At 38.5% G+C, this 12,088-nt stretch overlaps 1 protein-coding gene across 1 annotated transcript in view; it reads left to right on the plus strand.

The window, feature by feature from the left end:
* The first annotated feature begins 5,521 nt into the window (after nt 1-5,521).
* The window catches only part of HGF (hepatocyte growth factor), an 82,882-nt gene continuing 76,315 nt past the window's right edge, over nt 5,522-12,088 (plus strand). The window contains exon 1 of the mRNA XM_052638840.1: nt 5,522-5,609. Coding sequence (XP_052494800.1) covers nt 5,522-5,609 — 88 coding nt within the window. The remainder of the gene's footprint in view (nt 5,610-12,088) is intronic.

Here is a 12,088-nt window from a genome sequence, read left to right on the forward strand (position 1 = left end):
GCTGCAGTCCATGGGCTCGCTGAGGGTCGGACATGACTGAGCGACTTCACTTTTCCTTTTTACTTTCATGCATTGGAGAAGGCAATGGCAACCCATTCCAGGGTTCTTGCCTGGAGAATCCCAGGGATGAGGGAGCCTGGTGGGCTGCCGTCTCTGGTGTCGCACAGTCAGACACGACTGAAGTGACTTAGCAGCAGCAGCAGCTAGATTTCACAGCTCTGGTAAAGATACAGCTCAAGCCTTGAACACAAGTATTATGTGACAATTTCCTGTGTCACTGTAATCGTCGCAACAACTTACTGATAGACTGTGACAAGGCTAATGAGGGACCACTATGTGGACCAACTTCTTGCACTTGGGGAACTCCACTTATTGGAGAACCCATCAACTATTGTGAATGAATTGTTTTCCCTAAAACCTATGATATGTTTTTTTAAGTAGCCCCTGAATTAGTATGTATTGTAACTGATGATGTAAACACTATGTCTATATATCTGTTAGGAAGCCCTTTCCAGATGTCTAATGTGTTGATCATTTATATTGGAAGGGGACCATCTATTACTTTCTCTCCATGAAAATTCAGGTGTTATTGACTCAAATGTCCATGTCACCAACCCAATGGGCATGAGTTTGAGCAAGCTCTGGGAGTTTGGCATGCTGTAGTCCATGGGGTCACAAAGAGTCAGACACAACTGAGCGACTGAACTGAACTGAACTGACTCAAATGCTATTTCCTACTTTGTCTGTTGCTAATATTAGCTTTTCCTTAGCACCCTATGTAAGATTTTGCAAAGAACTAAAGTATTACAAAATTTCATAGAAAAAAGGAATCGTTCCTTGATAGAACATTCTGTTGTTACTGCTATTACAGCCAATAAGTTAATTGAAATAGGAGTTAATGTACTAAATCTTACTTCTAATTCACGATGAAACTTTTTCTTTACAACATCCCCTACCACTCAGAAATGGTTTCTATATTGTTTAACCCCTTGCTTGATTCTTTAATTATCTTGTTTCTTTTGGGCTGTTTGGAATTGTTATTTGACCTACAGAATTAACAAGATTGCTTGTGTTATATTGCCTTATTCCTACGTTCTTCAACCTCAACAATCCTGCGGCTGACTGTAAGGAAAATTAAAATGGAGGAAGTCTTGTTCAGGTTTCAGAAGCAGAAGAGCCCGTCTACTGATCTTGCTTCTGATCTGCTTGGACATTGCCCAGATTCCATGCCTGCCCACAAGCACAGCTAGTCAGGTGGCACTTTAGATAAGAAAGGGAGTGGGTCTTGGAATTCTTGAGCCCCTAGAGGTCTGGCCAACCATGCCTGGAGTTTAACGAAATCCTGTGACTCACAAGATAAAACAAACAACACTGTAAAAATGTTACAGTAAAACCAGAGCTGCATTTTTGCATGCACAGTGATGATGATATCCGTTTGAGGCCTAGGATTATATGTGGGAACCCCCAAAACTGCAATTTGAAGTCTCACCCATGGAGCGGATGCACTGCATTAGACCTGTTCCCAACTGGGACTCCAGACTGCTGTTCCTTGGGAATTCCCAGCATATGCTGTTCAAGTCTGGATGTTGACTCTCCCAATTTGGTGATGCACATGTTGTTACACTCCATTGTGTCTGTTTCATTTTTCTTTTAATGGTCGTATATTGAAATTAAATAATCCCCTACTAAATATTGAAATTGTTTATTTGTGTGTAATGAGTGTTTTTTTTTTTTTTTCAATTAATCCTTGGAAACTGAAATGAAAGTAAAACTTTTGGCAAGATAGTAACTGGGATTTGAAACCAGGTGTAGGACTAAACTGAGTCTACAAAGTAGTAGTAGCAAACAGAATGTCACAATATATGTGCCCATTACTTAATTAATGAGATGGGTTGTCCACGAATGTAGAGCTCTTTAGTGGTCTACAGAGCACAAAGTCCTATCAGTTTTGCTCTAATGTAAATGGACTCAAACATCACTTGTGATTGAGAAACATGAGGCTTTTGAAGACAGGGATTTTTTTGAACGGAGTGGAGGGGATCAAGTACAGGCTTTTAAAAAACATTAGCGGTGTACTTGTACTTTTTTTTCCCAATCAATCTAGTTTGTGTGGAATACTAGAATTAAACTTAAACTTATGAAAGATTTAAAATGATATTATTTAGGCAATGAGGTCCATCTTGTATTTAAGGAATTATATAAGTTGTAGCATTTAAAATATTGTCTTCATAAAATTTTCTGTCTTATCAAACAAATTTTCACACTTTTGGGCATTTATACAATTTAAAAACTAAGGAGTATAAAGGAAGAGCAGAGCATGGGAAAAATATGATTATGACTTGAAAAAATAATGAGAATCTTTATCAAGACAAAGTAAAATAATAGCATGTTTCATTACTTTGTGTATTTCATCATACTTTTGGGAGATTTAAAATTATTTATACTTTCATTTTTTTGTAAATTATTGTTAAGCACCTCCTATATGTTTGGTATCAGGATAATTTTAGTGATTAACATCTTGTTCTTATAAGGTTTACAGAAATTTATCCCATCCTATGTGTTGTGATCAACAATGTTCAGCTCTCTCACCTGAATCTTATTCCTTTGGGATCTACAGCAAGTTATTTAAGAATAAAAATAATTTACTTAAGCTGTTTCAACTATATATGGGGATTATTTTTAATGTAGGTTGATTGTAAGGATTAGTAAGAATCTGTTTAAGAGTATTTGGTACAATGCTTCAGTTCAGTTCAGTCGCTCAGTCGTGTCCGACTGTCTGCTACCCCATGAATCGCAGCACGCTAGGCCTCCCTGTCCCTCACCAGCTCCTGGAGTTCATTCAGACTCGCGTCCATCGAGTCAGTGATGCCATCCAGCCATCTCATCCTCGGTCGTCCCCTTCTCCTCCTGCCCCTAATCCCTCCCAGCATCAAAATCTTTTCCAATGAGTCAACTCTTCGCATGAGGTGGCCAAAGTACTGGAGTTTCAGCGTTAGCATCATTCCTTCCAAAGAAATCCCAGGGCTGATCTCCTTCAATGCTTAGCATACACCAAAAATTCAATGCATATTAGTTGTCATTTCAATATAGATAAACCAAATAACCTGTCAAAATAGAAATATAAATAATAATTCTAAATAAATTATATTTAATGTGGCAAGAAAAACTGTGAAAATGTGTAACCTGTTAAATAAGATTGTTCAATTTCTTTTTGGTGCGCTAAGTTTCTTATCCAGGATAGATTTTGCCCCAAGCTATAATGATAATTGAAATTATGCTTATAGCCCTGATTCTGCTTTATCTGAGAGAGAGAAAACAAATAGGAAGACTGGTCCTTCATTGTTTACCTACAGAATTTACTTATCAAAAAATCTAGCTTCTTTAAAAGGAGCCTGAATCCCTAGCCAAGCACAGGAGTTACCATGGGGCAAATTAGGATCATGGTCACACAGTAACATACTGAAATTGAGAATTTGCAAGAAGTGTAATAGAAAGCGTGTGGGCTTCCCTGGTGGCTCAGACCATAAACAATCTGCCTTCAATGGAGGACACCCTGGTTTGATCCCTGGGTTGGGAAGACCCCTTGGGGAAAGAAATGGCAACCCACTCGAGTAGTCTTGCCTGGAAAATCCCATGGACAGAGAAGCCTGGTGGGCCACAGTCATGGGGTTGCTAACAGTCGGACTAAAAAGTAAAGTAAAATGAGTACTTAGGACATTAGGAAAGGTTGAGAAATTATTTGTGTGTTTGCTTGGTTTTGTTTTTATATGGAGAAAATGAGAAAAGAAAAGGATTAAAAATAGGAAAAGGTAAGATGAAGTGGATTCCTCAAGACTAGTTCTCTTAATAGCTAGCACTTCCCTGGTGGCTCAGAGGTTAAAGCATCTGCCTTCAATGCAGGAGACCCAGGTTCAATCACTGGGCTCAATAGCTGGGTTGGGAAGATCCCCTGGAGAAGGAAATGGCAACCCACTCCAGTATTCTTGCCTGGAGAATCCCATGAACAGAGGAGCCTGGTGGGCTACAGTCCAAGGGGTCAAAGAGTCAGACAGGACTGAGTGACTTCACTTTCACTTTCTAGCTCTTCCTCAGGTTCAAGTCCTTTCAGGAGGTGGGGGTGGGCTGAACTGAAGGATGAGGAATGAGAGCTGTGGAGGAAAGACTGTTTTGAAGATGGCTTTAATTTTGCCCACTACCATCTCTGGACAGCTCCAGAGACAGACCACATTATGCCCATTTTCCCTTCCTCTGTAGACAGAGACATTGTTCTTATTTGTATCCATTTCAGAAACACATGGGGCAACTGTACCCCCAAATTCATTAAAAATAACACAAGCTATTACCTAAAATAATCAAAGCACTACCTCAAGGTGCAAAGACAAACCTCTGTATCACAAGTGTCCGCCCCTTATCTTCTCCCCTCCTTCCCAGTGCAAGCCCTTCATCCCCTCCACTTTGAGGGAGGCTGGGATGGAGCTAGAAAAAAGGAAGGGAGGAGAGGCAGAACATGGAATCCATGCCACATTTATCTGCCAGGGAGAGGCAGTGGATAATCTCAATGTTTTAGACACTTTAAGAAGAGGGCATGACCAAATTTTATCACAGTCCCCAAATCAGACAAGTTTATGTGCTTTTGGTACCTTTGCTGTAACTGGGGAGCTTAGCTGAGCTTCTGAACAAAGTTACCTGCTCTGAGCCCATTGAAGAGGGGCAATTTTTCTGCCTGACAATCGTGGGTGTTTTTGTTTTGTTGGTTCATTTATTTTTACCCTACAGTATCATACTCTGTTCTCATGGCACTTCTTTCTACCTGGGCTTGGACCTGCTGCCGTCTGCCTCCCAACTGCCTCCCAGCTCTTTCCCGGGCTCTAACACCCTAGGGAAACTGCGTCAGTGTTTGGAATCCCTAGATTGCTCTAGCAGTGCAACTAGACAGATTAGGAGTTGAAGCACATTTAACAGAAAGGCAGCGCTTTGCTTTCTTCTTATGCTGCTTCCCCTTCCTCTTTTCCCAAATAGATATGTAAACACATGTATTTTCCTGTTTAAACTTAGCAAATTGGTCCTCTGCCTGTGCCTTGATTTAGCTATTGGACTGAGCCTTGCTCCTCCCTTCCTTACTCGGATAGGAGCCACTGGGATCTGGAGCTCCAACTTCCAAATTGCAGCTGGCCTCAGGCCAGGTGACCTTTTCTTTGTAAGTTTCTTTCCTAAGCAGAGTGGGGGTGGGGGGTGGGGAGCTGGGATCTGTTTGGTGGTGTGGTGGGCGAAGGGGGGGGCGGGGGGGGTTAGTGAGGAAAGGAGGGGGGGTGGGAGAGAGTAAAGGGCTGTTGTTAAACAGTTTCTTACCGTAAGAGGGAGTTCAGACCTAGATCTTTCCAGTTAATCACACAACAAACTTAGCTCATCGCAATAAAAAGCAGCTCAGAGCCGACGGGCTCTTTTAGGCTCTGAGTCGGAACAGGATTCTTTCACCCAGGCATCTGCTCCAGTGGGATCCGCCAGCACACCCAGCAGGACCATGTGGGTGATCAGACTTCTGCCAGTGCTGCTGCTGCAGCACGTCCTCCTACACCTCCTCTTGCTTCCCATCGCCATCCCCTATGCAGGTTAGTTTTCTCCTTTAATAGTATTATTCAACTCTCTCTTGCCAACCTTTGCTTTCCCTAACTCCCTTTGCCTACTCCCAGCATCCTTCCTTAACTCAGCTTGTGGAAAGGTTTTTTTAGAACCTCTCATTTAGCTTTCTTTTGACATTCGTTTGCTGTTTGAAAAGCATTTAAAATGATAATTAGCATCCCCCCTGTTGTTTCCACCCATCTCTCCATTGATCCAGCCCCATCTCACTTAGCCTGATAGTCCTGGATGGTGGAATGGGAATGGAGTGCAAAAACCGGCTTGGAGAAGTTTAAAGCTGAACAGAGGGTCTGATCTGAACGGGGACAGTGATGGTCAGTACAGCAGGGACACAATTTTTTTTTTTTAAGAGACAATTTTCCACGACAGTCTGCTATCTCACCTCACTCAGTCAACATTCAGGGCCAAATTATGACTTAATACAGGTTTTCATTTGGAGAAGGCAGATTAAACTCTGAGTATATGCATGTTATAAAAATGAAAGAGAAAGCCTCTCTTCTAAGGTCTTATTCTTTCTGAGTATGGAAGCCTGCCCTTTGGACACTGCAGTGCAAGGGAGGCCAAAATTGTGACTTGATTACAGCTGCAGAACTGCTCCTTTTGGTGTCCTGCTTTCTCCCCAGCATTTACAGGTTGGGAAGGAGTTGCTTGGGAGCTCATATTGCCTGGAAGTTTAGACTTTCATTTGCTGCTTTGGGAAGTTTTCTGTTGTTATCAGGGCAAGAGGAAACATCTGTATTTGGTTGTATTATCACTGTCGTGGCTGGGATGCCAACAGGAGAGGGTAGTGAGCATCAGAGGTGGGCACAGGGGAGTAAAGGAATAGAACAAATGCCCAGACGGTAGACATGGTTTTTAAAAAAATAATACAAGACAGAGGACTGGCTATATTTTTTGAGATAAGTTAAATATGAAATTTATCAGCCCTCTGATCTAGTTTTCAATGTAATCCAAAGGGTCAAAACACCAAGAATTTGCAAATGACAAGAAAAGTCATTCAGTCCCACCTGGCTTTCTTTGACTTTGTGACGTGTTCTTTTTGGAAAACAACACTGTGGAAAGGGTCAGTTTGAAAATATTTATGTTAGACTTCTAAAGAGATGGAAAAAAAGTATCAATCTAGCAGGTTACCACCCTTGAGATGTGTCGTGTTAAAATTAATTCTTATATGACATTGCTGGTTTGGGGGATTTTAGCCTAAATTGAAATGATGGCTAACATTTTGAGGATTTTTGTTTCTAAGATTAAAATGTTGATGGGCTGAAGTAGAATATGGTTACCTGGAGTCATCTGTGCTAATACATGGGGATTGCGGTGTGGAAAACCCAAACAGTAGATCAACCATAGACAATGTCTATTTGCTTTTGGGATGCATTTTGAAACTTTGGCAGGAGATCTACATTTGTAATTATATTTCACTTTGGCTAGTGTTGAAATGACTGCATTTCCTGAATATAGGGAGAATGGAACCCAAGAGAAGGCTGCAAGCAAGAAGAAGTCACTTGGGAATTACAGATAACAGAATAATTCCTAGAGTGGATAATGTTAAAATTGTTATCAAAAAGAGGATTTGCCTTTGTCAAGTTTATTTTGATGGTTTTTAGAAAAACATAACATTCTTCAAAGTAGAAAACATGGCTAGCCCTCTGAGAACATACAAAGAAAGTCTGTTTTTTTTTATAACATCTAACATGGAACATTGAGAACTTTGTTATTGCTGTTACTTGCTTAGGTTATACTTTTTTGATTTATCTGATGAGTCTGCAATTTTACATACTGTGAGATAACACAATATTTAAAACAAAGTGGGTATTATAATGAGGTGATAACCAGTTATGAGCAGAATGTATTATGGAGATATTTTTAGAACAGTTTAAAAAAACTTGAAGAAATATTGATTGTTATAGACCCAAGCCATCTTTATAAGAAACTAGTCCACATAGGATTATCCTCCATCATCCCACCTGCGCTGGATACAAATATCCAATTCCCTCTAACAACAACAAAGGAACATTAAAGGAGCCCCTGTTGTCAAGGAGTCTGTGCACAAATGACATGAAGACTTACATTTGCTGAGCAACTGTTATGGACCTGGTTCTAAAACAAAGCTTGTTTAATTCTAATAAGATTGGCATTGTTGGATTGACTCATTTTACATAAGGCAACTGAAGTTAAAATCTTCACTATTTTGTCTTATTATCTTAGATAATGGATAGAACTGAGATTCTTACTTAAATCTATGTGAATGAAATATGCAATGTGCATTTTTTCTTTTATTTATATTGAAAACAGCAGCAGTGAAATCAATCAAAACTTACTTAAAAAATCTATTTTAGTTAGTAATACAAGGATGATGCTGTGTTAGAAGTAGTATTATGTTATGGTTGAGAGTTCCTGTCTAGCTTAGAAGATCAAATAAGGTTTAGGGGGTATGTAGTGCCCAAGTGGAGTATGAAAATATAGGTAGTAGTATGCTCAGTATTTAAGTCAGGGAAACATAAAGTGGCTGAAGGTACTGAAATGAGTAAGTATAACAAAGGACAAGTAATCATGTAGGGGTGGTGTACTGAGTGCCTGAGGAGGAAGAGTATGACCTGGGTTTGGAAAAATAAGATAGACTAGCATGTATATGAGCTTCCCAGGTGGCACAGTGGTAAAGCATCCGCCTGCCAATGCAAGAGACAAAAAAGATGCAGATTCGATCCCTGGGTTGGGAAGGTCCCCTGGAGGAGAAGGAAATGGCAACCCACTCCAGTATCCCTACCTTGAACATCCCATGAACAGAGGAACCTGGTGGACTCGAGCCCATGGGGCCACAAAATCAGACCCGACTGAGCGTGGTGCATACGTATGCTTGAACATCACACTAAATTACATTATTTTAGACATTATGGATCACAGCCAGATGGTTTTGAGTTCACAAGATACATGGATGAAGTGTGGTTGCTTTGGTTGGGGTGTGGAGGAGAGCTGTAGAAAGAAACAGACAATGAAGCAAGAGACCAGGAAGAGGCTGAAGGAGGAAGTGGAATGAAGTAGAAGGAGGGAGATGCCTAGGGAGGGTCCTAAACTCATACTGAACATCATTTCATTTGTAAATATTTTTGGAAGAGATAAGTATGCTGCTTCTCAAATACTAACATTTGATTGAAATCTGATTTGATCCTTTTTTGACATCTTTACTTGTGATATTGTTCACTTCTCTAAAGAAGGGGAGAAAATTGTCTGCTTATGAATGCAAGTCCTAGATAACAGCAATGAAGAGTTGGACTTGTTTTTATGATTTTTGCCTCTGGGAAGTAAATTTCCAGTCACCACCATTCCCTTCCATTAATTATTTGTGTACTTTCATCTTAACATCTTGCCACTTCAAGCTGTTAATCACTAATCACGTGGGTAGGTTTCTCAGAATATGTGGAGCCAGATTCCTGCTTCTTTCCACACCCTGCAAATCCTTTCCTTTGCATGATTTTCCTTTGAAGTCAATGGTTAGTCCACACAGAGAAGAAATATATGAGGTACTGAGAGAAATGAGTGTGAGGCCTGGGGACCAGAGGGAGAAATGTGTCTTTCTTCAAGCACCTTGGTACATTTGACCCTACTTTCTGTTTGTAGGTTTTCACTAAGATCCTAATGATTTCAGTTCTAAAACTGGGACTTAAGTTTCTTTAGGAAATATAGCTTTGAGAATGTTTTCCCATACTGAGGGAAGAGGGAAAAGGAGTTGCAGTTTAAAATACAGGAAAGCATGACAAAGTTGCAGTGATCTCTTACCCTTTGATTTCATCTCAGTATTTTGTTTATAAACTTCAACTAACAGTCATGCACAAAAAAATAGTAGGGAAAATCTGATCCAAAGATATTTTTGAGTTTCCTCCAAAATTAAGTTTGTGTTTTAACTGTTTTTAGCAAAACAAGCATCAGTTGTTAATCCATATGGAAGAGAAAGTTGAAAGTATTTTTAGCAAAGGAATTTTATTTTCAGATGCTGTTTTTGAATGACTCCTGTTTTGAATTTTTCTTTTATTGAAGAAGGAATTAATTTTATAGGTGTGTGGATTACATGATGTACAACTAGCTTGAACTTTGCAGTTTTGAGTAATCATTTACTGACCTAGTAGAGATGACTGAATTATAAGGGAAAGTTTCTAAGTCATTAGAAATAAAGAGTAAAAAGGGAATCCTAGTTTCTGGTTCTGATTGGCTCTGATTAGCTTTGTAACCCCAGACAAGCTTTTCTCTCCTATTTATTATCTAGTAAAGGGAAATTATAGATTTATTTGTTTTTCAGGATACTTTTTGATCTTTAGATGAAAGGTAGTGATCGAAAGTTTGTCAGCAAGAGTAGACTATTTTTATGAGGTACAGCCACACATTAACACATTTCTATAGGTCAACTGAGGATCTGAAGAATTAAACACAACCAACGATCCCACAGAAACCCCTTTTCTCTACAGTCATCCTCAATGCCTTCCTTCTGTTGTCTGGTTCTGAGAAAACAAAACAGAGCACTGACCAGGGGTGCTATTTTTTGTAATTAGTAAAATGTATATCTGAACTCAGTGTTTGTCTTAGACCTTTTAAATTTAGTTTTACATTCTTCTCTCACACTTAAACATATGTTTTAAATGCAATATACATTAGGCCAATTTAAGTTCTGTACTTTTAGTTAATTTAATTGATTATATATATGTATATATATTACATATTTTTTCCATTTTGGTAATAGTTTTTTGAATATATTTTTTGCATTTATTACTATTTGTCGCTAAGAAATATTCCAATTTATACAGAAATTCAGATGATTTTTATGAAATCATCTGAAGAAATAGTGCACCTATGAAACAGTGCACTAAGGTCAAAAGAAGGAAAAACTCTTAGTGGTGAAACTTAGCTCCCATTAACATGGTCATGTGACAGAAATCAAAATTTGAAAAGAATAATACCACTTCTTAGCTTGGGAGAATAACAGTTTCTTCTCTTATGCCAGAAATTAAAGGATGAAATTTCAAAAACAAAAGTAAAATTTTGCATATTCATAATGTTTCATAATCCAAATTGATTTCCAAATGATTATAGTTTAAATCACCCCTTTTAATTCAACTATAACTTTTATTTTGCATCAGTAGATGGAATAATGGGATATTAGCATTTAAGGTAATAAAACAAAGTCACTTGGCAAGTCAATAAGAATGCCAGAATTATCATCAGTCTGCCAACATTATGCAAGGCATTTGGTCCACACTCAATGAATAACATGTTGATAGATTATTTGGTTGACTGAGTTTCTATGTTAAAATGTCTTCTAAATTATATCTCTTCTACCATAGCCATTTCATCTTGTAGGGCAAAGAAAAGCTGAAGAAAAGAAAATAAAATGTAAGCATTATTATAGAAATTAGTTCCAGTCTCTTGGGGATTGTATTTTGGGGTTTTACAGAGAACCAGAAATTCAGAGGAATTCATGTTTTCTCCTGTTTATTGTGGACTTCATGTTAGGATGGATATTAGTGAGCAGCATTTGCATGTTTAATAACACAACTGGAGCTAGTAGTTGCTGGCAAGCTTCAGAGTATGATGCTATTCTTGTTATCTCACTCTGTTAAGCCGTATTTCCCAATTTTCTGCACAAAAATTTTCATCCTCTTTTCTCGACACATTTCACCATGTTTAAAGACCGGAAATGATTTCTTGTTTTGACATGCAAGTTATTTATCTATTGATAGCTTTAACCAAATCCTCAGAAACTATTTACAAGCCATATTTTTGTATACTCTCTTAGCAAATCTTAGCGGAAGATGGCATTGTAAGTATTTAAGAGTTCTGGGGTTCTGAATCCAGGCAGCTGGATTTTGAATCAGATCTTCTAAGTTGTCAGTTTCCCCCTGTATCTTGGTTTCTTTATCTTAAAAATTTATTGCTACCTTTGCTATAAGGGTATTCGAAAGTTGGACAGGCAGGGAAAGGACACAGTTATGTCCATCCTTTATAAAATGGCTACAGTCTCTTAGACAATTTGATCCTCATTGTGAAAGAGATCATCATTAGAGATCAGGTAACTGGATAAATTAAGAATGAAGAAGCAAGTTCTTCATATTCCAAAATTATTCAAAGATTAAGTCTTTTGGGATGTTTTGGCTCTGCTCTTTAGGTTTTTAGTAGGAGGCTTCATGTATCTAGGGGCCTGGTAGAATACTATGATGAAGAAAAATGATATTGTTTCATTAAAGGATGAAGTTTTACATTCATTTGATTTATAGCATTTGGCTTGATTTCAAAACAAGCAGTTCAGCGATACTAAGAAATAGTGCCCCCAAACACAGAAAACACTTATGTAAGAAATGAGAAAGACTAAAATACGAATAGAATGAAATATTTTAAAGAGCAAGTCAAGTATTTATCCAGTGCACCATTTTTAAGAAGTTTCTCACCTGTCATTGAATTGGCTTAT

The sequence above is a fragment of the Budorcas taxicolor genome, chromosome 4 (genome assembly GCF_023091745.1).
Source record: "Budorcas taxicolor isolate Tak-1 chromosome 4, Takin1.1, whole genome shotgun sequence".
NCBI lineage: Eukaryota > Metazoa > Chordata > Mammalia > Artiodactyla > Bovidae > Budorcas > Budorcas taxicolor.